The 24,646-nt window shown below is 48.6% G+C and overlaps 2 protein-coding genes across 2 annotated transcripts in view; both read left to right on the top strand.

The window, feature by feature from the left end:
- Window positions 1–24,646, top strand: part of LOC123753377 (protein suppressor 2 of zeste-like) — a 280,164-nt gene that overhangs the window by 34,695 nt on the left and 220,823 nt on the right. The gene's annotated exons all lie outside the window — the stretch shown is intronic.
- LOC138350052 (uncharacterized) lies at window positions 8,656–9,279 on the top strand. Its single transcript, XM_069300334.1, has one exon. The coding sequence runs from the start codon at window positions 8,656–8,658 to the stop codon at window positions 9,277–9,279; it is 624 nt and encodes a 207-aa protein (XP_069156435.1).

Genomic DNA, 24,646 nt, shown 5'->3' with positions numbered 1-24,646 from the left:
ATTTTACTGTGTAGATTTGGGACCTGGCCCTCCAGTATTTTCCATGTGTATATTATTTGATATCTCTCTCGTCTCCTTTCTAGCCAGTACATTTGCAGAGTTTTGAGACAATCCCAATAATTTAGGTGCTTTGTCGCGTCTATGTTCTCTGTACTCCCTCTATTTCAGCAATCTCTCATGCTGTAAAGGGTGAAGTGAGTACTGAACAGTACTCAAGACGAGACAGCACAAGTGATTTGAAGAGTACAACCATTGTGATGGGATCCCTGGATTTGAATGTTCTCGTAATCCATCCTATCATTTTTCTGGCTGACGCAATATTTGCTTGGTTATGCTCCCTAAACGTTAGGTCGTCGGACATCATTATTCCCAAATCCTTGACATGCTGTTTACCCATTATGGGAAGATTCGATTGTGTCTTGTACCCTGTATTATGTTTCAGGTCCTCATTTTTGCCGTACCTGAAATTTATCACTGTTAAATATCATGTTATTTTCTGCTGCCCAGTTGAAAACTTTATTAATATTTGCTTGAAGTTTTTCAATGTCTTCAGCGGAGGTAATTTTCATGCTTATTTTTGTGTCATCTGCAAAGGAAGATACGAAGCTGTGACTTGTATTTTTGTCTGTCTGATATGAGAACAAGGAAAAGCAGCGGTGCAAGGATTGTATCTTGAGGTACAGGGCTTTTAACTGCGCTTGGACTAGATTTCATATGGTTGACTGTTCGACAGAAAACTGAGTATCCAGTGTCCTGCTTTACCAGTTATTCCCATTAACCTCACTTTGTGTGCTATCACTCAATGGTCACATTTGTCGAATGCCTTTGCGAAGTCCGTGTATACCACATCAGCATTCTGTTTTTCTTCTAATGCCTCAGTGACTTTGTCGTAGTGGTCAAGTAGCTGTGAGAGGCATGATCTTCCCTCTCTAAATCTATGTTGGCCTGGGTTGTGAAGGTCATTGGTATCTATTGATTATGTGGGACGTTAGTGCAACTGGTCTATAGTTCTTTGCCAATGCTTTTTTCCCTTCCTTGTGTAGAGGAGCTATGTCTGCTGCTTTAAGCGCATCCAATAAGCGCATTTATCGGAGTGCTTAACATGATTTCACTAATTTCTTTGTCATCCTCCGTGTATGAACCTTCACTTGTACGAATAGGTCCAATACTATCAGTGGTTTTTGCTTTTGATTTCGCATATGAAGAAATATTTTGTTTTTCTTTATTTCCTGAATTGCTTTCAGTTCTAGCTGCCTTTCTTCAGTCTGATGTGAGTGTTTCAGTTTCTGCTCGATTTCTTCACTCTCCCTGTGTAAAATTAGTCCTTTGTAGGGAAAGTCGTGTCTGCTTAAGCATTTCCGTTATTTTTTCATTCTTTTAGAGTGTCGTCTGCGTTCTCTTTCTACGCTGGACCTCTTTTTGGCTTTCCTCAAAGGAACATGTTTCAGACAGAATTCATATGCTTCCAAAATCAGTTGGAAGATTACTCTCAGTATTTCTACCACCTCATTTGTAACGTTAAGGAGCTCCGCGCATACAAGGTCTTCCCTAATATAGAGACCCACTCCTCCATGTGACCTATGTACCCTATCACACCGGTCTCTGAGGTATGGTAGCAGGCCGCCCCTGCTACCATACCTCATCTGGATATGGATCTGGATACCATATCCTGGTATCCAGATCTCACTGTCCAACAGTTCCCTTGCATGGGTTTCTGAGAAAGCTCCAAATTCTGCATTTGACTCAGTGAGGCCATTTATGAACTGTACTTTGTTGTTTGTTCTTGTTTTCCGTCCTTGTATGTTGCTCAAGATGAATGAGGTTAATCTGTTTGGGATAGTTTGACTGGGAGACTTTTTCATGTAATGTTTATAATTAATATTGAATGCTTAAGGATATGTAAACAATAAGCAATATTAGTAATGCAGGAAGAATAATATATATAGCTCACAAGCCAGCTACAGTTGGTGGTGCTCCTGCTGGTCAACAGGTGGCGATCACAGGGCCAGGCTGACACCCGTACCATACCTGTAGTCGCATCTCTTCACCCCAACACGGAATGGAAATACAACTACTTGTATAATACAGCATGCACATACTACCAATAATAACAACATACTTCAACACTACACTGCAACTGAGTATTATTTGTTCCGTGAAAATAATAATTAATGTAAAAGAGTTGACAAAATATAACTTTGAGGCCAAGAGTTGTGTTAATAAAGATAAAAATTTTTACATAATTAACTTCATTACCGGATCATAACAGAGAGTAAAAAGGATGGAGAGCCACAAACAAATGGAAATGGGAAATAGTGAGAGGTATGAAAGCAGGCGGGCTGTCCGCCTTACTGACACGATGTGTGGGTGTGGGTATCTTGGGCTACCAGCTGTGGGAGTGGGGCGTCTCATCTTGGGCCACCAGCTGTGGGAGCGGGGCGTCTCATCTTGGGCCACCAGCTGTGGGAGCGGGGCGTCTCATCTTGGGCCACCAGCTGTGGGAGTGGGGCGTCTCATCTTGGGCCACCAGCTGTGGGAGTGGGGCGTCTCATCTTGGGCCACCAGCTGTGGGAGCGGGGCGTCTCATCTTGGGCCACCAGCTGTGGGAGCGGGGCGTCTCATCTTGGGCCACCAGCTGTGGGAGCGGGGCGTCTCATCTTGGGCCACCAGCTGTGGGAGCGGGGCGTCTCATCTTGGGCCACCAGCTGTGGGAGCGGGGCGTCTAATCTTGGGCCACCAGCTGTGGGAGTGGGGCGTCTCATCTTGGGCCACCAGCTGTGGGAGTGGGGCGTCTCATCTTGGGCCACCAGCTGTGGGAGCGGGGCGTCTCATCTTGGGCCACCAGCTGTGGGAGCGGGGCGTCTAATCTTAGGCCACCAGCTGTGGGAGTGGGGCGTCTCATCTTGGGCCACCAGCTGTGGGAGTGGGGCGTCTCATCTTGGGCCACCAGCTGTGGGAGCGGGGCGTCTCATCTTGGGCCACCAGCTGTGGGAGCGGGGCGTCTCATCTTGGGCCACCAGCTGTGGGAGCGGGGCGTCTCATCTTGGGCCACCAGCTGTGGGAGTGGGGCGTCTCATCTTGGGCCACCAGCTGTGGGAGTGGGGCGTCTCATCTTGGGCCACCAGCTGTGGGAGCGGGGCGTCTCATCTTGGGCCACCAGCTGTGGGAGCGGGGCGTTTCATCTTGGGCCACCAGCTGTGGGAGTGGGGCGTCTCATCTTGGGCCACCAGCTGTGGGAGCGGGGCGTCTCATCTTGGGCCACCAGCTGTGGGAGCGGGGCGTCTCATCTTGGGCCACCAGCTGTGGGAGCGGGGCGTCTAATCTTAGGCCACCAGCTGTGGGAGTGGGGCGTCTCATCTTGGGCCACCAGCTGTGGGAGTGGGGCGTCTCATCTTGGGCCACCAGCTGTGGGAGCGGGGCGTCTCATCTTGGGCCACCAGCTGTGGGAGCGGGGCGTCTCATCTTGGGCCACCAGCTGTGGGAGCGGGGCGTCTCATCTTGGGCCACCAGCTGTGGGAGTGGGGCGTCTCATCTTGGGCCACCAGCTGTGGGAGTGGGGCGTCTCATCTTGGGCCACCAGCTGTGGGAGCGGGGCGTCTCATCTTGGGCCACCAGCTGTGGGAGCGGGGCGTTTCATCTTGGGCCACCAGCTGTGGGAGTGGGGCGTCTCATCTTGGGCCACCAGCTGTGGGAGCGGGGCGTCTCATCTTGGGCCACCAGCTGTGGGAGTGGGGCGTCTCATCTTGGGCCACCAGCTGTGGGAGTGGGGCGTCTCATCTTGGGCCACCAGCTGTGGGAGCGGGGCGTCTTATCATGGAGCCAGTTGATAAGTGCCACCATGGTGAGAGAGAGAGAGGGAGGAGGAGCACAAGTGAGGTGTTGAAGGAGCCGGGGTTGCAAGGGTCTGGTGCTGTGCTGGCACCACTGTGTGTTGACAGCGGCAGACGAGGTATCACTGCTGACAGTGTTGCCACGCTCCTGTCTCTGATTTCAATTTCCTTCTTTATTATGCAACCCATACCCATCCCGTGGGCGGTGGTGGACCCCATACCCATCCCGTGGGCGGTGGTGGACCCCCTAACCATCCCGTGGGCGGTAGTGGACCCCATACCCATCCCGTGGGCGGTGGTGGACCCCATACCCATCCCGTGGGCGGTAGTGGACCCCATACCCATCCCGTGGGCGGTGGTGGACCCCATACCCATCCCGTGGGCGGTGGTGGACCCCATACCCATCCCGTGGGCGGTAGTGGACCCCATACCCATCCCGTGGGCGGTGGTGGACCCCATACCCATCCCGTGGGCGGTGGTGGACCCCATACCCATCCCGTGGGCGGTGGTGGACCCCATACCCATCCCGTGGGCGGTGGTGGACCCCATACCCATCCCGTGGGTGGTGGTGGACCCCATACCCATCCCGTGGGCGGTGGTGGACCCCATACCCATCCCGTGGGCGGTGGTGGACCCCATACCCATCCCGTGGACGGTGGTGGACCCCATACCCATCCCGTGGGCGGTGGTGGACCCCATACCCATCCCGTGGACGGTGGTGGACCCCATACCCATCCCGTGGGCGGTGGTGGACCCCATACCCATCCCGTGAACGGTGGTGGACCCCATACCCATCCCGTGGGCGGTGGTGGACCCCATACCCATCCCGTGGGCGGTAGTGGACCCCATACCCATCCCGTGGGCGGTGGTGGACCCCATACCCATCCCGTGGGCGGTGGTGGACCCCATACCCATCCCGTGGACGGTGGTGGACCCCATACCCATCCCGTGGGCGGTGGTGGACCCCATACCCATCCCGTGGGCGGTGGTGGACCCCATACCCATCCCGTGGGCGGTGGTGGACCCCATACCCATCCCGTGGGCGGTGGTGGACCCCATACCCATCCCGTGGACGGTGGTGGACCCCATACCCATCCCGTGGGCGGTGGTGGACCCTATACCCATCCCGTGGGCGGTGGTGGACCCCATACCCATCCCGTGGACGGTGGTGGACCCCATACCCATCCCGTGGGCGGTGGTGGACCCCATACCCATCCCGTGGGCGGTGGTGGACCCCATACCCATCCCGTGGGCGGTAGTGGACCCCATACCCATCCCGTGGGCGGTAGTGGACCCCATAACCATCCCGTGGGCAGTAGTGGACCCCATACCCATCCCGTGGGCGGTGGTGGACCCCATACCCATCCCGTGGGTGGTGGTGGACCCCATACCCATCCCGTGGACGGTGGTGGACCCCATACCCATCCTGTGTGCAATGGTGAACCCCATACCCATCCCGTGGGCGGTGGTAGACCCCATACCCATCCCGTGGGGAATGGTGGACCCCACACCCATCCCGTGGGCGGTGGTGGACCCCATACCCATCCTGTGTGGAATGGTGAACACCATACCCATCCCGTGGGCGGTGGTGGACCCCATACCCATCCCGTGGGGAATGGTGGACCCCACGCCCATCCCGTGGGCGGTGGTGGACCCCATACCCATCCTGTTTGGGCGGTGGTGGACCCCACACCCATCCCGTGGGCGGCGGTGGAAAGGGTTACAGAGACATATAATGGGTTCAGGAACTGAACCTCATAGTTCGTTCAGCTAAGCAAGTGATATGTTACATACACATGTACATATATACAATTATTTACACAAATACATATACATATCGATAATCTTTCTATATCACAAGTGATTCAACAAGAGGCTCACAAGTCATGTGCTCCACACCCACCCAACTGGGCGGCAGCTTTACAGTCATGTGCTCCACACTCACCCAACTGGGCGGCAGCTTTACAGTCATGTGCTCCACACCCACCCAACTGGGCGGCAGCTTTACAGTCATGTACACCACACCCACCCAACTGGGCGGCAGCTTTAGTCATGTGCACCACACCCACCCAACTGGGCGGCAGCTTTACAGTCATGTGCTCCACACCCACCCAACTGGGCGGCAGCTTTACAGTCATGTGCTCCACACCCACCCAACTGGGCGGCAGCTTTACAGTCATGTACACCACACCCACCTAACTGGGCGGCAGCTTTACAGTCATGTACACCACACCCACCCAACTGGGCGGCAGCTTTACAGTCATGTGCAGGCTACACCTACAGTCAGCATATTTGGCATATTTTGCTAAGATTCCCGGCCTGAATGGTCCCCAGGCATACATGCAATTTCGCATTTGTGTTCCTCACGTGTGCCCCAAAGAATGTCTGTTCTTCATAAGTGGTTATTCTGCATACTTGGATCAGTGTTTTTGTGATCATTGTTGCTCATCATGATAACCTGAGCAATCATCATTGCTCACCGTGATATTCTTCAAGTTACGTGCTTCGTTAAGTCTCAAGAGGACTATAGCATTGTAGCGTAATACTTATAACCCGAGTAGGCTCTACTACTCTCAAATAATTCTGTTGTACTAGGTGCTTCGTTAAGTCTAGAGGACTATGGCACTGTAGCCGAACGCTTTAATAAACGATCAACTTAAATTATGAACTGCTCATAATTTAGCTAGGGTGACACTGTAAGACCCATGACCCCCTCCCCCTTAGAGTTCTCACCTAGGGAAGCCTTCTCCAAGAGGTCAGCCCAGATGACCTCCGGTTTATCTTGTATGTTGATTAAAAAATTCCTGGCATAGTCTTAGTCAGCATAGTTTCAAGTATGTAATATTTCATGATACTCTGGTCAAACATTGCAAGGGAATTAGACCCAGATTCTTATGTGTAAACATCCATGGATCTCCCCCTTTTAGCCAGGTCAGAGGTCAGTCACACACGTAATTAATAACTCCTCTCTTGAACAGGGTATGGTCAATGTCAAACAAGCTTAATTGAAATATTTTTAAGTGTTTGTGCACGTGTGGCCCGACCCCCCTGGCATTTTTGATCCAATAGTAAATCTTCCCCTCCCCCTTTTTCGAGGGTATATATTGGTCCTGTAGAGACTTAAGGATGGAGAGTACGAGACACCGGGATCGAGAGCGGGTCTGTGAAGAACATCTCAGCCAGGGGGTGACAGAGGTCTTAAGGTAATGTGTGTGATCTCTGAGGTTTTGTTCCATGTCCAAATTTCTTAACTTTTTGCCAGTGTTAGAGTAGGATTTATAAGTGGTGATTGACATAATTTTTGTTCTCAATAAACTCATGTTAAATTTCCCGTCTGTGTCAATTGTTGAATCCTCTTAGCCTTTTGGATATAGTAGGCTGTACAACCGTTACATAATTAATGACAGTCATAGAAAGTACTCTCCTAGTCAAGCAATGTTTCTTGCCTCGTTGCTTGATATAGTCTCAATGGTGAAGGCAGATGTTTAATCCTGTGTAGCATTTCCTTGTTTTGCAGTATACCTTTGGTTCCGGTGTAACCATCATATGTCAACTCATAATACAGTGTTCAATAACAGTGTTACCAACTGCAACCGATGGGAAGTGTTACTCAGGATAAGTAGTAGTGTGTACATTATTAGTTTAGTATACATTATAGTGGTGTTACATTAGGGTGGTGTTAGAACACTACCAAAGAAATAGTAGATTGTCACATTTAGCATAACCCTCTGCTTAGGTAGGTTTGGGAAAATCAAACCCTCTATTTAGGTAGATATTAGAGACATTAATTAGAGTCAACAGAGTAACAGCTAAGTCTGTACTCATTAATAAATATAGTTGACTATTAAAAGAGGCTAATTTACTCATTAAAAGTTGAGGTTAAATTAATGAGTTTCAGTGACAAGCCTGTGAGCTGTAATTGAACAAGCTACAAGTCACAATGACTAAGCTACTAATTTGACTGTCAACTCAGAATCTTCCTTCATTTTAATGAATAAACACATTCAGTTCTCTAATATTAAATAACATTTAGCTAGGTTAGAAACTTAGTTACTCTATTAGTCTAAAATGATTACTGATCATGATGCTCAGTGATGAGTTAGTGTCTTCGACGTCTCCTTGATCTTCGTACATGTACACTCCTTGTTGAGCAGACCCGTACATGTATACTCTCTGTTGAGCAGACTCGTACATGTACACTCTCTGTTGAGCAGACTCGTACATGTACACTCCTTGTTGAGCAGACCCGTACATGTACACTCCTTTGTTGAGCAGACCCGTACATGTACACTCCTTGTTGAGCAGACCCGTACATGTACACTCCTTGTTGAGCAGACCCGTACATGTACACTCCCTGTTGAGCAGACCCGTACATGTACCCTCCCTGTTGAGCAGACCCGTACATGTACCCTCCCTGTTGAGCAGACCCGTACATGTACACTCCCTGTTGAGCAGACCCGTACATGTACCCTCCCTGTTGAGCAGACCCGTACATGTACCCTCCCTGTTGAGCAGACCCGTACATGTACACTCCCTGTTGAGCAGACCCGTACAACACCGGTTATGAAACACGTGATCAAACTCACAGGACCAGAGGACTGTTACCACAACAAAAGTCACAAGATATATGCACAACATGGCCTTCCTAGCAGGTGTGGGGGAGGGGAGGTGTGTGGTGGGTGTGGCGACAGTGTGGCCATGCTACGCCGGCCCACAATTACCATATCAATAGCAGGGTGTGTGGGGGTGGGGAGGGGGGGGGGACTGGTGTGGGCTAGTCTCCCCCCCCCCCCCGCCTGCTGGACGACAACTTACCACACAAACTATGCAACAGTACCGTGGCGGGTACCAACAGTACCGTGGCGGGTACCAACAGTACCGTGGCGGGTACCAACAGTACCGTGGCGGGTACCAACAGTACCGTGGCGGGTACCAACAGTACCGTGGCGGGTACCGACAGTACCGAGGCGGGTACCGACAGTACCGTGGCGGGTACCGACAGTACCGTGGCGGGTACCGACAGTACCGTGGCGGGTACCGACAGTACCGTGGCGGGTACCGACAGTACCGTGGCGGGTACCAACAGTACCGTGGCGGGTACCAACAGTACCGTGGCGGGTACCAACAGTACCGTGGCGGGTACCGACAGTACCGTGGCGGGTACCGACAGTACCGTGGCGGGTACCAACAGTACCGTGGCGGGTACCAACAGTACCGTGGCGGGTACCAACAGTACCGTGGCGGGTACCAACAGTACCGTGGCGGGTACCAACAGTACCGTGGCGGGTACCGACAGTACCGTGGCGGGTACGCGACAGTACCGTGGCGGGTACCGACAGTACCGTGGCGGGTACGCGACAGTACCGTGGCGGGTACCGACAGTACCGTGGCGGGTACCAACAGTACCCGCCAAGGTGCACACAACAACACTCCACTACCTGACCAATGACCTAATGACGGTTAGAGGGCCTTGGATACCATCAGTAAGGTCATTCGCGCCGCTCCTTAACGAGGCGCATGCACTGTGGTGTGCCTTAACAATTGGCTAGTTAACTACAGTTACCGGAACCAGACATCTCCAGCGTAACGCTGCCACTCCTGCTGCCACACCCTGCCCACCTGCTGCACTCCCTGTATGTTGACATCCTTATGTTCTCTGGTCCGCACGCACGCACACACGCACGCACACACGCACGCCCACACGCACGCCCACACACACGCCACACACACACACACACACACACACACACACACACACACACACACACACACACACACACACACACACACACTGACGGAGAGCCGGCCGGCCGAGCGGACAACACCCTGGACACGTGATCCTGTGGTCCCGGGTTCTATCCCGGGCCCCAGCGAGAAACAATAGGCAGAGTTTCTTTCACCCTATGCCCCTGTTACCTAGCAGTAAATAGGTACCTGGGAGTTAGTCAGCTGTCACAGGCTGCTTCCTGGGTGTGTGTTTGTGAGGGGGGGGGGGGAGTAGTAGTAGAAAACAGTTGAGAGGTGGGCCGAAAGAGCAGAGCTCAACCCCCGCAAGCACAACTTGGTGAATACACACACACTTCTTTAGGAAGTGATGTGGTGGAGGCTGACTCCATACACAGTTTCAAGTGCAGATATGATTGAGCCCAATAGGCTCAGGAACCTGTACACTAGTTGATTGACAGTTGAGAGGCGAAAGCAAAGAGCCAGAGCTCAACCCCCGCAAGCACAAATAGGTGAGTACAGTATTTGAGAGAGTGATCAGGAGTCAGGTCACTAGATTCATGGAAACCAATGACCTCCACAATCCAGGCCAACATGGATTTAGAGCAGGAAGATCATGCCTCTCACAGCTACTTGACCACTATGACAAAATCACTGAGGCATTAGAAGAAAAACAGAATGCTGATGTTGTATACACAGACTTTGCAAAGGCATTCGACAAATGTGACCATGGAGTGATTGCACACAAAATGAAGTCAATGGGAATAACTGGTAAAGCAGGACGCTGGATACTCATTTCCTGTCGAACAGAACACAAAGAGTAACAGTCAATCAAATAAAATCGAATCCCAGCGCAGTTAAAAGCTCTGTACCTCAAGGTACAGTCCTTGCACCACTGCTGTTCCTTATTCTCATATCAGATATAGACAAAAATACAAGTCACAGCTTCATGTCATCCTTTGCAAATGATATAAAAATCAGCATGAAAATTACCTCTGTTGAAGACATTGAAAAACTACAGACAAACATTAACAAAGTTTTTGATTGGGCAGCAGAAAATAACTTGATGTTTAACAGTGATAAATTCCAAGTACTCAGGTACGGCAAAAATGAGGAGCTGAAACATAATACAGGGTACAAAACACAATCGAATCTGCTCATAGTAGGAAAACAGCATGACAAGAATTTTGGAATAATGATGTCCGATGATCTAACGTTTAGAGAGCATAACCAAGCAAATATTGCGTCAGCCAGAAAAATGATAGGATGGATTACGAGAACTTTCAAATCCAGGGATCCCATCACAATGGTTGTACTCTTCAAATCACTTGTGTTGTCCCGTCTTGAGTACTGCTCAGTACTCACTTCCCCCTTCAGAGCAGGAGAGATTGCTGAAGTAGAGGGAATACAGAGAACATATACGGCACGCATAGACGCGATAAAGCACCTAAATTATTGGGATCGTCTCAAAGCTCTCCAAATGTACTCTTTAGAAAGGAGACGAGAGAGATACCAAATAATATACACATGGAAAATACTGGAGGGTCAGGTCCCACATCTACACAGTAAAATAACAACGTACTGGAGTGAACGATATGGAAGAAAATGCAGAATAGAACCAGTGAAGAGCAGAGGTGCCATAGGCACAATCAGAGAACACTGTATAATCATCAGAGGTCCGCGGTTGTTCAACGTCCTCCCAGCGACTATAAGAAATATTGCCGGAACAACCGTGGACATCTTCAAGAGAAAACTAGATTGTTTTCTAAAAAAAAGTGCCGGACCAACCGGGCTGTGGTGATTTTTTTATTATTATTATTATTATTTTCTACCACAGACGTGGCCACACATTTACAATGCTAACCAGCATATATACATTTTCTTCTGTCCTCCATGGACAGGGTTAGAGATCTGTTAAACATATAGTTCAGGGATTTATTGAACAATCAACCACAGAAGGTGATTCGGTACTTTTAAAATGCTAAGCTAACCTACATACGTAAATACATAGATACACAGATTTACGTATGCCCTACATAAAGTGTTTGAAGTGTCATTAATGTGCATTTACAAAGGTGAAATATAATTCTGATCAGCTTCCATATGTACTTTATACACATACATATTCATACACACACATATATACGTACATATACATATATATATACATATATACACTCACACATGCATTCACATGCATTTGTCTCTTTTAATGTGGGCCTGCGGGCCGCTCCAAGCAACAGCCTGGTGGACTAAACTCTCATAAGTCAAGCCTGGCCTCGGGCCGGGCTTGGGGAGTAGAAGAACTCCCAGAACCCCATCAACCAGGTATCACACACACTTCCCATCATGGAGTCCCCATCTGAAGAAACACAAAGAAACTGGATAAGGTTCAGATGTTTGCAACGAGGCTCGTCCCAGAGTTACGAGGGATGGGGTATGAAGAGCGCCTGAAGGAACTGAGCCTTACGACACTAGAAAAAAGAAGGGAGAGGGCGGGGGACATGATAGGAACGCATAAAATACTTAGGGGATTGACAGAGTGGAAATAGACAAAATGTTCACACGGAATTAACAGAACGAGGAGACATGGGTGGAAGCTGGAAACTCAGATGAGTCACAGAAATGTTAGGAAGTTTTCTTTTAGCGTGAGAACAGTGGAAAAATGGAATGCACTTAAGAAGCAAGTTGCGGAGGCAAATTCTATTCGTAATTTAGGTATGATAGGAAAATAGGACCAGAGTCATTGTTGTAAACAAATGATGGCTCGAAAGACGGGATCCAAAAGTCAATGCTCGATCCTGCTGGCACAAATAGGTGAGTACACACACCGCCCTCTGGTACCGTGTGTAGGTACTAGATTTTTTGTTTTGTTTTTGTTTTTTTTAGGGACGTGAGTGTTATGTTGCTCAGCGTGACGCCTTTCTCTTATTATATGTGACCATCGGCAGTGCAACACGTAGTGGTGGCACTACATGTGTGTGGGAGGAAAGACAAGATGACTACCGTACGGGGGTCTTGAGCGGACACCACCACAGTGTCTGCCCTTCAACACGTCTCTCACCCCAAGGGCTCCCTCTTGCACCAAGTTGTCACCTATAATACGTCCCACCCGAGGATGATGGCCGACCCCCCTCTCAGTGTTCAAGAGACAACTTGATGAACACCTCCAAAAGAGACGTGATTAACCAGGCTGTGATTCATACGTCAGGTTGCTAACAGCCGCGTCCAACAGCCTGGTTGACAAGTCCAGCAACCAGGAGGCCTGGTTGATGATCGGGCCACGGGGACGCTAAGCTCCGAAATCATCACAAGGGAAGCACAAGGTTCTGTGGCAACACCCAGAGTACTGCCAGCCAGCGCTACTGCTGAGTGGCAAGGAACACCATACCCATCCCGTGGGCGGTGGTGGACCCCATACCCATCCCGTGGGCGGTGGTGGACCCCATACCCATCCCGTGGGCGGTGGTGGACCCCATACCCATCCCGTGGGCGGTGGTGGACCCCATACCCATCCCGTGGGCGGTGGTGGACCCCATACCCTTTTTTTTTCTTCCACAGACGTGGCCACACATTTACAATGCTAACCAACATATATACATTTTCTTCTGTCCTCCATGGACAGGGTGAGAGGTTTGCTAAACCTATAGTTCAGGGGTTTATTGAATAATCAACCACAGAAGGTGACTGTATAGTCTTTAAAAATGCTAAGCTAACCTACATACGTAAATACATAGATTCACAGATTTACGTATGCCCTACATAAAGTGTTCGATGTGTCTTTTACATAGTGTCATTAATGTGCATTTACAAAGGTGAAATGTAATTCTGATCAGCTTCCACATATAATTTATACACACATACATAGATATATACATACATATATATACACATACATTTGTCTCTTTTACTCTGACGGTAAGATAGCTGATAGAGAAACTAGTGTGTAATTAAGATGCTTTTACAAGCTTAGGTTATATAGTTACATCACATACATACATTGTATAATTGATTCATTACATGGTCAATTTAATTTAAAAGTCCAATATATCATCAAGTGTTCCAGTACTCATATAGTAATTACAGAGTTTAGCATACCTCAGCCCAGGAGGGCGAAAGTCAGTCAGTATGGGACATTCTACAATATAATGTTCAAGTGAGTGCATTTTTCTCTTTCACAAAGTTGACACATTGTGTACTCGACATTTGGGTTTTGAGAAAGCTGCCAGATACGTCTATATCCCAGGCGTATTCTGGCCACTATAACATCACATTGCCGGGTTCTTCTTCTATTAGTCCCATATGTGAATGTCTCCTCACGATATCTATCATAATATTTAATGCTACAACTTTTAGGTCTTTGTGAATTTGTGAGGTCGGTGAGATCTTCATTAGATATTTGTTTAAGTATTCTCTTTGTCACTGCTAATGAAACACCCATATCAATTTCTACCACTGGTTTTCTACATGATGTCTTTGCAAGCATATTAACAGTGTCATGCCTTGAGATGCCAACATGTGATGGTATCCAAAGGAATTTAATTAAATTAATTAATTTCAAATCTGTTTTCTTTAGCAGCTAAAACATTCATTCGAATATCACTGACTATTTTCTGGGTGTCACTACTATGTGCGTTCAATGCCAGGAGTACACTCAGCGAGTATATAAGTCCACTATCTTTGTCTTTTAAAAATTCAGTGGCAAGGTATATGCCTGCAAGTTCGGTTTGAGTTGTACTTGCCCAGTCATTGACGCGCCTCATTGCTGTATGTACGAGAGAAGATTGTTCAAATATATTGCATGCACATCCGGTACATCGTCCACCTTCTTCTACAGAGCCGTCGGTATAGCACTGATACACATCGTTACCCATACTCTGAGTACTTTCAGTGAATCTTTTTACTGTTAACTGTTTTAATAATGTAGACTTGTAGAGTCTACATTATCTTCCATTCCGTTGGCGGTGATGGACCCCATACCCATCCCGTGGGCGGTGATGGACCCCATACCCATCCCGTGGGCGGTGGTGGACCCCATACCCATCCTGTGGGCGGTGGTGGATATCCATCCCGTAGGCGGTGGTGGACACCATACCTATCCCGTGGGTGGTGGTGTACCCCATACCCATCCCGTGGGTGGTAGTGGACCCCATACCCATCCCGTGGGCGGTGGTGGACCCCATACCTATCCCGTGGGTGGTGGTGGAAAGGGTTACAGAGACAAAATAGGTCCCCCATAGTTCGTATACTCTCTGCAGCTTTATAGACAACAGAACTGCTAGGCTTAATATCGGCAGCTACTTGGGTGACGTAATAGAACTGAAAAGTGGAGTACCACAAGGAAGCTGCCTCTCTCCCACTCTATTCAACATATATACAGCTGACCTACCCCAACCCCCAACATGGAGAATACATCGCATACGCTGATGATGTCACCCAAATAATATGCCAACCGGGACCATCAAAGCCGCTACTAGCCGACAAGACCAAGGCGGCAATTGATCTCATAAACAACTTTGAAAAGCAATGGAAAATTAGCACCAACAAACAAAAGTTTCAGATAATACACATTGCGAAAAGAAACCCGGACCCCATCATCCTTGACAACCATCCGATCCAATATGCGGAGGTAGGCAGAATACTAGCAATTATGATAAATAGAACAGGGATACAAATTCATGTAAGGGACCGACTAAACAGCCAAAGCAGCCTTAGGAAAACTGAGAAGATTCCGAAGCCTCGGTACTAACATTCAGATCCACCTATATAAGGCTCTAGTTCGGCCGCATCTAGAGTATCCCCCAGTACCACTACACACCATAAAGAAAACTAACATGCAGAAACTGCAAGCAGTACAAAATAAGGCGCTAAGGAGAGCAACAAAACACCGTCCACCATATGATCAGACAATCCAGGAGCTCCACGAACTCCTGAACATACAGCCACTAAACCTCAGACTGCAGCACCAAGCCATTAGGGTGTGGAACACCATCCAAATGTTAGAGGACCCAATGTTAGAAAGATTGCTCCAAGATGAGACGCCCCGCTCCCACAGCATATAATTCCCAGATGAGATACTGACCAGATATCCTTCCCCCATAATTGGAAAACTGAGTATGTAGGTGTATATGTATGCATATGTGTGTGTATGCGAGTATATATGTATGCATATGTGTGTATGTGAGTATATATGTATGGATATATATGCGAACAAGCCTGAATGGTCCCCAGGACAATATGCAACTGAAAACTCACACCCCAGAAGTGACTCGAACCCATACTCCCAGAAGCAACGCAACTGGTATGTACAAGACGCCTTAATCCACTTGACCATCACGACCGGACATAATGAGGTGATAGCCGAGGCTATTTGAACCACCCCACCGCCGGCACTCGGATAGTAATCTTGGGCATAGCATTTTACCAAATCACCTCATTCTTTGGGGCACACGTGAGGAACACAAATGCGAACAAGCCTGAATGGTCCCCAGGACAATATGGATATATATATATGTAAATATATATATATGTAAATATATATATATATATATATATATATATATATATATATATATATATATATATATATATAATATGTCGAACCTAGTAGCCAGAACGCACTTCTCAGCCTACTATGCAAGGCCCGAATTGCCTAATAAGCCAAGTTTTCATGAATTAATGCTTTTTCGGCTACCTAACCTAACCTATAAAGATAGGTTAGGTTAGGTTAGGTAGGGTTGGTTAGGTTCGGTCATATATCTACGTTAATTTTAATTCAAATAAAAAAAAAATTGACCTCATACATAATGAAATGGGTAGCTTTATCATTTCATAAGAAAAAAATTAGAGAAAATATATTAATTCAGTAAAACTTGGCTTATTAGGCAAATCGGGCCTTGCATAGTAGGCTGAGAAGTGCGTTCTGGCTACTAGGTACGACATATATATATATATATATATATATATATATATATATATATATATATATATATATATATATATATATATATATATATATATATATATTGTGTGTATGTGTATATGAACAACTCGATAAATAATAATAATAAAATAAAGAGCCTTAAACAGAACAACATGTGTGGAAGCATCGGAGTGTGTATATATGAATGCTACACAGTATTCATCTATGGACATCCATATATGGTGAAATACATGTGAAGAACCTCTCACACACTCACAGCTCCCTGACAAGAGGGAGCCAGCTTAGCTTAGCTGCCAACACCCACACATGGTGTCAGCAAGGCGGACAGCCCGCCTGCTTTCATACCTCTCACTGTATTTCCCACTTCTATACTTCCCTTCACCTATGCCTCTCCTTCCTCTTTACTTCCCCCCAAAAAAGTTCGTATAGCTAAGCAAGTGACAATCTTGTGAAGCTAGTTACTCAGTTGTTAATGTTACATACACATGTACATACATACAATCATTTAAACAAATTCATATCGATAATCTTTCTATGTCATTCTAAGTTATTCAACTAGATGCAGTCCCCGTGTTTGTTTTTTTTGTGTTTTTTTTTTGCAGGAATATTCCTGCGCGGGCCCTAAGCCTCTGGCTGGCCCACTAAGTGTTGCTTGTTTCTGTTTTACTTGGGCGGAGTATGAGTATTTATTACTCGTATGGTCGCTTCAGGAAGATTTAAGTCCCCGTGGTGAAGTGATATGACATTCGCCTGGCGTTTCTCGAGCGCTTTGTTCAGGGTTCGTATCCTGGCCGGGGAGGATTTATTGGGCGTCAATCCTTAACTGTAGCCTCTGTTTACCCAACAGTAAATGGGTACCTGGTTGTTATACGACCTGGCGGGTCGTATTCCGGGAAAAAATAAGGATTAAGGACTTGCCGGAAACGCTACGCGTGCTAGTGGCTGTACATTGATGGTATTATTTCTGAATTCTGCGATTTTTCCACGTTCCATTATACAATGACGCAAAGTATGCGAATAGTTCATTTAAGTCAAATCTACATCAGCAGATGTTACAAACTCCCAGAGGTACTTTCAATTCACAATATATTTTTTTCCTCCTGGAGCAGAGGTGTGGGAGACGGCGGGGTGTGAATATTTTGATGGTGGTAGAGCAGGTCTTCCAGTTACGGTTGTCTGAGCAGATACTGAGCCATTTGTAAAGTGGTCACATTTATAGCACTTAAGCATTGCCTATGCTTACATTACTTCTCGCTTTAGATTTGTCGAGGAGTTGAGGTAATGGCGAAGCTTTTAAACCCCTTGTGTCAGCATCCTGGGCTTGGTCAACACTTTCTAGAGTTTCAGCAGTGTCCGTCGTCCATTGCCAGTCTTGAGTTGTCTTGCATCGCTGACTGTTACATAATGCTTTTCATCATTGATCTGCCTATTGATGTTATTTATGTTCTGACTCTTCCACAAGCCACAGGTTCATTATGTATATAAAGTTCGCTATCTAGAGTGCAGCCCAGTTCGCCCGGTCCTGTATATTTTTTAGGTCATTACTATTAGCAACGATCACTGTCGCTATATCCTTGTTAACTGTGACATTTACAGATCCAGCAGTAATTGCTGTGAGGAGCGGTGCAGCTGTGTCCTCTGGTCCACAGTAGACACCCTGGAGTGTCACTCCCATAGTCACGGTGGTATTCCTTCACCACCCTCACACACACCGTTCACACACCACCCGTCAGTAGGTGTTGTCACCCCTCTCCCTCGCCCCATGTGTGAACACACCCCTCCCCCCCGGCCCCATGTGTGAACATACCCCTCCCCCCCGGCCCCATGTGTGAACACACCCCCTGCCCCATATGTGAACACACCCCCTCCCCCTTGCCCCATGTGTGAACACACCCCTTTCCCTTGCCTCATGTGTGAACACACCCCTCCCCCTTGCCCCATGTGTTAACACCCCCCCCCCCGGCCCCATGTGTTAACACCCCCCCCCCGGCCCCATGTGTTAACACCCCCCCCCCGGCCCCATGTGTGAACACCCCTACCCTCCCGGCCCCATGTGTTAACACCCCCCCCCCGGCCCCATGTGTGAACACCCCTACCCTCCCGGCCCCATGTGTTAACACCCCTCCCCCCCCGGCCCCATGTGTTAACACCCCTCCCCGAGGTGTTGCTGGGGACGCCGGCGCCTGGGTATCAACACCTTCCTCCCGAGTGTTTCAGTAGCTTAGTCTTGTCATTTACATTCTCAGTTAGTCCCTGCGCTTCCTGTGGCCTCTTCACCCCTCCCTCCTCTCTCTCTCTACCTCCCTTTACCCATCTTCACCTTCCCTTTCCCACTCATCTTCACCCTCTTCTTCCCTCCCGTCTTCACCACAGAGTACGGGGGCCCTGGTGCCTAGTTGTTAGGAACAATATTAGAATACTTTTGGTCAACTCTGTGTCCACCTCCCTCACGCCCTGCCTCGCCGGGCGCCCCTCACGCCCTGCCTCGCCGGGCGCCCCTCACGCCCTGCCTCGCCGGGCGCCCCTCACGCCCTGCCTCGCCGGTCTGAGACAGAAAATGGGACGTCCAGGAGGGAGAGGGAGGAGGTGGACACGGTGGGCGTGTCTGGGGACACGGGTGTCCCTCACTAGGACAGGAGGGGGGGGGGGTTGAGGGTGGTTACACCACAGGAGCCTCCAGGGGAATGTGTAATAAGTAAGGGAAGGCTCCCTACCCTCCCCTCACCAAGGTAAGGGAAGGCTCCCCACCCTCCCCTCACCAAGGTAGGGGAAAGCTCCCCACCCTCCCCTCACCAAGGTAAGGGAAGGCTCCCCACCCTCCCCTCACCAAGGTAAGGGAAGGCTCCCCACCCTTCCCTCACCAAGGTAAGGGAAGGCTCCCCACCCTCCCCACACCAAGGTAAGGGAAGGCTCCCCACCCTCCCCACACCAAGGTAAGGGAAGGCTCCCCGCCCTCCCCACACCAAGGTAGGAGAAGGCTCCCCACACCAAGGTAAGGGAAGGCTCCCCACCCTCCCCTCACCAAGGTAGGAGAAGGCTCCCCACACCAAGGTAAGGGAAGGCTCCCCACCCTCCCCTCACCAAGGTAAGGGAAGGCTCCCCACCCTCCCCTCACCAAGGTAAGGGAAGGCTCCCCACCCTCCCCACACCAAGGTAAGGGAAGGCTCCCCGCCCTCCCCACACCAAGGTAGGAGAAGGCTCCCCACACCAAGGTAAGGGAAGGCTCCCCGCCCTCCCCTCACCAAGGTAGGAGAAGGCTCCCCACACCAAGGTAAGGGAAGGCTCCCCACCCTCCCCTCACCAAGGTAGGAGAAGGCTCCCCACACCAAGGTAAGGGAAGGCTCCCCGCCCTCCCCTCACCAAGGTAGGAGAAGGCTCCCCACACCAAGGTAAGGGAAGGCTCCCCGCACCAAGGTAGGAGAAGGCTCCCCACACCAAGGTAAGGGAAGGCTCCCCGCCCTCCCCTCACCAAGGTAGGAGAAGGCTCCCCACACCAAGGTAAGGGAAGGCTCCCCGCACCAAGGTAGGAGAAGGCTCCCCACACCAAGGTAAGGGAAGGCTCCCCGCCCTCCCCTCACCAAGGTAGGAGAAGGCTCCCCACACCAAGGTAAGGGAAGGCTCCCCGCACCAAGGTAGGAGAAGGCTCCCCACACCAAGGTAAGGGAAGGCTCCCCGCCCTCCCCTCACCAAGGTAGGAGAAGGCTCCCCACACCAAGGTAAGGGAAGGCTCCCCGCACCAAGGTAGGAGAAGGCTCCCCACACCAAGGTAAGGGAAGGCTCCCCGCCCTCCCCTCACCAAGGTAGGAGAAGGCTCCCCACCCTCCCCTCACCAAGGTAAGGGAAGGCTCCCCACCCTCCCCTCACCAAGGTAGGGGAAGGCTCCCCACCCTCCCCTCACCAAGGTAAGGGAAGGCTCCCCACCCTCCCCTCACCAAGGTAGGAGAAGGCTCCCCACACCAAGGTAAAACACCAGAAAGTGGTGGGAAAGGCCGGATGTTTTGAAAAGGGAGGATGTGAATGGTGGCAGTGTTGCGGGGGGGGGGGAGGCCACTACTGCTTTAGTGCCACATTAGCTGTGTGTGTATCAGACAGACAGACATATAATGAATGGAATGCTAATATAAATTGTTATACATCAGTTAGCAAGTGATGTGAGCCGCAGGGTTTGTTGTGGTCACGACTGTGTGTGTACTCACCTAGTTGTGCTTGCGGGGGTTGAGCTTTGGCTCTTTCGTCCCGCCTCTCAACTGTCAATCAACTGGTGTACAGATTCCTGAGCCTATTGGGCTCTATCATATCTACACTCGAAACTGTGTATGGAGTCAGCCTCCACCACATCACTGCTTAATGCATTCTATCTGTTAACTACTCTGACACTGAAAAAGTTCTTTTTATGAGGGGAAGGGGGAGTGAGTGTGAGTTTTTTTTCTTCTACCACAGACGTGGCCAGACATTTACAATGCTAACCAGCATATATACATTTTCTTCTGTCCTCCATGGACAGGGTTAGAGAAGTGTTAAACATATAGTTCAAGGGTTTATTGAACACTCAACCACAGAAGGTGATTCGGTGCTTTTAAAATGCTAAGCTAACCTACATACGTAAATACATAGATACACAGATTTAAATATGCCCTACACAAAGTGTTCGATGTGTGTTTTACATAGTGTCATTAATGTGCATTTACAAAGGTAAAATGTAATTCTGATCAGCTTCCATATATTCTTTATACACATACATACACACACACACACACACATATACATACATATACATATATACACACACATGCATTCACGTACATTTGTCTCTTTTACCCTGACAGGGTGAGATAGCTGATAGAGAAACTAGCGTGCAATTAAGCACTTAATCATTGAAGGTGATTAAGGTGCTTTTACAAGCTCAGATTATATAGTTACATCATATAACGTACATTGTATAATTGATACATTACATAGTCAATCTTGGGTACAAGTCCAATATATCATTAATTGTTCCAGTACTCATATAGTAATTACACAGTTCAGCATACCTTAGCCCAGGAGGGCGAAAGTCAGTCAATATGGGACTTTCTACAATATAATGTTCAAGAGAGTGCATGTTTTCTCTTTCACAAAGTTGACACATTGTGTACTCGACATTTGGGTTTTGAGAAAGCTGCCAGATACGTCTATATCCCAGGCGTATTCTGGCCACTATAACATCACATTGCCGGGTTCTTGTTCTATTAGTCCCATATGTGAATGTCTCCTCACGATATCTATCATAATATTTAATGCTACAACTTTCAGGTCTTTGTGAATTTGTTAGGTCGGTGAGATTTTCATTAGATATTTGTTTAAGTATTCTCTTTGTCACTGCTAATGAAACACCCATATTAATTTCTACCACTGGTTATCTACAGACTGTCTTTGCAAGCATATCAACAGTGTCATGCCTTGAGATGCCAACATGTGATGGTATCCATAGGAATTTAATTTCAAATCTGTTTTCTTTAGCAGCTAAAACATTCATTCGAATATCACTGACTATTTTCTGGGTGTCACTACTATGTGCGTTCAATGCCAGGAGTGCACTCTGTGAGTCACAGTATATAAGTCCACTGCCTTTGTCTTTTAAAATTTCAGTGGCAAGGTATATGCCTGCAAGTTCGGTTTGAGTTGTACTTGCCCAGTCATTGACGCGCTTCATTGCTGTATGTACGAGAGAAGATTGTTCAAATATGTTACATGCACATCCGGTACATCGTCCACCTTCTTCTACAGAGCCGTCGGTATAGCACTGATACACATCGTTACCCATACTCTGAGTACTCTCAGTGAATCTTTTTAGTGTTAACTGTTTTAATAATGTAGAGTGCACACTATCTTGGGCGCATTTACAAAATCAACTCAGTTATCCCATGTAGTAATTGGTTGATTAATCATTAATTGAGTTGGGTACATATTTAATATTTTGATGGAGTTGGCTACCTTGTAGAACCAAAATACATAATCAGATTTCGTTCTTCTTTCATAGACCTCAGGTGAGTGCAGCATATTAGAAAGTTTAGCTTCAAACTTCATGTGTTGTCTAGATCTACTCAATGCCTTCACGCCGAAAACTGTGCTAATAGACAAAATTTTCTCACTTATGGTAGGTAATTTTAACTCTGCTCTCATATTAACTATTCTCGCGGACTTGGAGCCCCAAGGATGAGACGCATAGCTTCATTTTGCAAGGTTTCAAGAGATTTCAGTTCTTTGTCTGTATACAGTGTGAGATGTAGAGCATTGTAGTCAATCACAGAGCGTATAAATGATACATAAAACATTCTAGCAAGTCTCACGTTAAGTCCATGATTGACACCAACAAGGACCCGCAAGGGCTTTAATCTCTCCCACAGTCTCCTCTTGAGAGAAGAAAGGTACCCAGGGTCGTTAATGGGGACACCAAGGTATCTGTAAGACTCGCAGTTCTCAAGTGCTCGCCCATCTATATGATAATTGGCTGGTGGAATACCACATGGAATGAGGGCACGAGTTTTCTGTACAGAGATAAGGAGGCCACATTCCTCAGCTCTAGTAGCAAAAGCGTCGAGCAGAACTTGCATTCGAGGCTCGGAGGCAGCCTGTAAACATATATCATCTGCATAACAAATGACAGTGTCTTCGCTATTAGTTGGAAGATCTTTAATAAGTTTATGCATCAGAACGTTGAACAACAAGGGGCTGAGGACCCCTCCTTGTGGAGTTCCCAGTTCAAAGTGTTTGCTCTCTGTGCTTTTAACACCATTAAACAAAACATATGCTGTTCGATTAGACAAATAGCCCTTTATCCATTTCAGTAATTTTCCTTGTATTCCCAGCTCGGCAAGCGTGGCAGTCTTATTGGTACTCTCACCAGCAGCCACACTCCTTGCTCTCCTTCACACTCTCCCTCACACTGTCTCACACACTCTCTCACACGCTCTCTCACACACACTCTCTCTCTCACTCTCACACTCTCCCTCACTCACACTCTCCCTCACACACTTTCCCTCACACTCTCTCCCTCACACTCTATCCCTCACACACACTCCCTCACACTCTATCCCTCACACACACTCCCTCACACGCTCTCCCTTACACACACTCCCTCACACACTCCTTCACACACTCTCCCTCACACACTCTCCCTCACACACTCTCCCTCACACACTCTCCCTCACACTCTCCCCCTCACACACACTCCCTCACACACTCTCCCTCACACACTCTCCCTCACACACTCTCCCTCACACTCTCCCCTCACACACTCTCCCTCACACACTCTCCCTCACACACTCTCCCTCACACACTCTCCCTCACACACTCTCCCTTACACACACTCCCTCACACACTCCTTCACACTCACCCTCACACACTCTCCCTCACACACTCCCTCACACACTCTCCCTCACACACTCTCCCTCACACACTCTCCCTCACACACTCTCCCTCACACACTCTCCCTCACACACTCTCCCTCACACACTCTCCCTCACACACTCTCCCTCACACACTCTCCCTCACACACTCTCCCTCACACACTCTCCCTCACACACTCTCCCTCGCCCCGACACGGTAAACATTCCGTCCAATTTCCTCTCCTGAGTAATTCCTTTACTGATAGTTGACAAGATGTTGACAGTTTGGTTAATATATGTGACAAGTTGACAGGCGTGACGGGGCCGTCACACCCGAGGGAACACGCTCAGGGAGGCACAGACGGGCAGTGTAACGTGACGGTCACCAGAGTAGACAGGTCCAGGTAGACAGGTTGGGCAGAAGACATGTTAAGGTAGACAGGTGGGTCAGCAGACATGTTATGGTAGACAGGTGGGTCAGCAGACATGTTAGGGTAGACAGGTGGGTCAGCAGACATGTTATGGTAGACAGGTGGGTCAGCAGACATGTTATGGTAGACAGGTGGGTCAGCAGACATGTTATGGTAGACAGGTGGGTCAGCAGACATGTTATGGTAGACAGGTGGGTCAGCAGACATGTTACGGTAGACAGGTGGGGTCAGCAGACATGTTATGGTAGACAGGTGGGTCAGCAGACATGTTAGGGTAGACAGGTGGGTCAGCAGACATGTTATGGTAGACAGGTGGGGTCAGCAGACATGTTATGGTAGACAGGTGGGTCA

This window comes from Procambarus clarkii, chromosome 43 (assembly GCF_040958095.1).
Source record: "Procambarus clarkii isolate CNS0578487 chromosome 43, FALCON_Pclarkii_2.0, whole genome shotgun sequence".
NCBI lineage: Eukaryota > Metazoa > Arthropoda > Malacostraca > Decapoda > Cambaridae > Procambarus > Procambarus clarkii.
This window is presented reverse-complemented; position numbering and strand designations above follow the sequence as displayed.

Bases quoted from the DNA above. Each gene is read 5' to 3' on its own strand.
- LOC138350052 (XM_069300334.1), top strand. From the start codon at position 8,656: ATGCAACAGTACCGTGGCGGGTACCAACAGTACCGTGGCGGGTACCAA.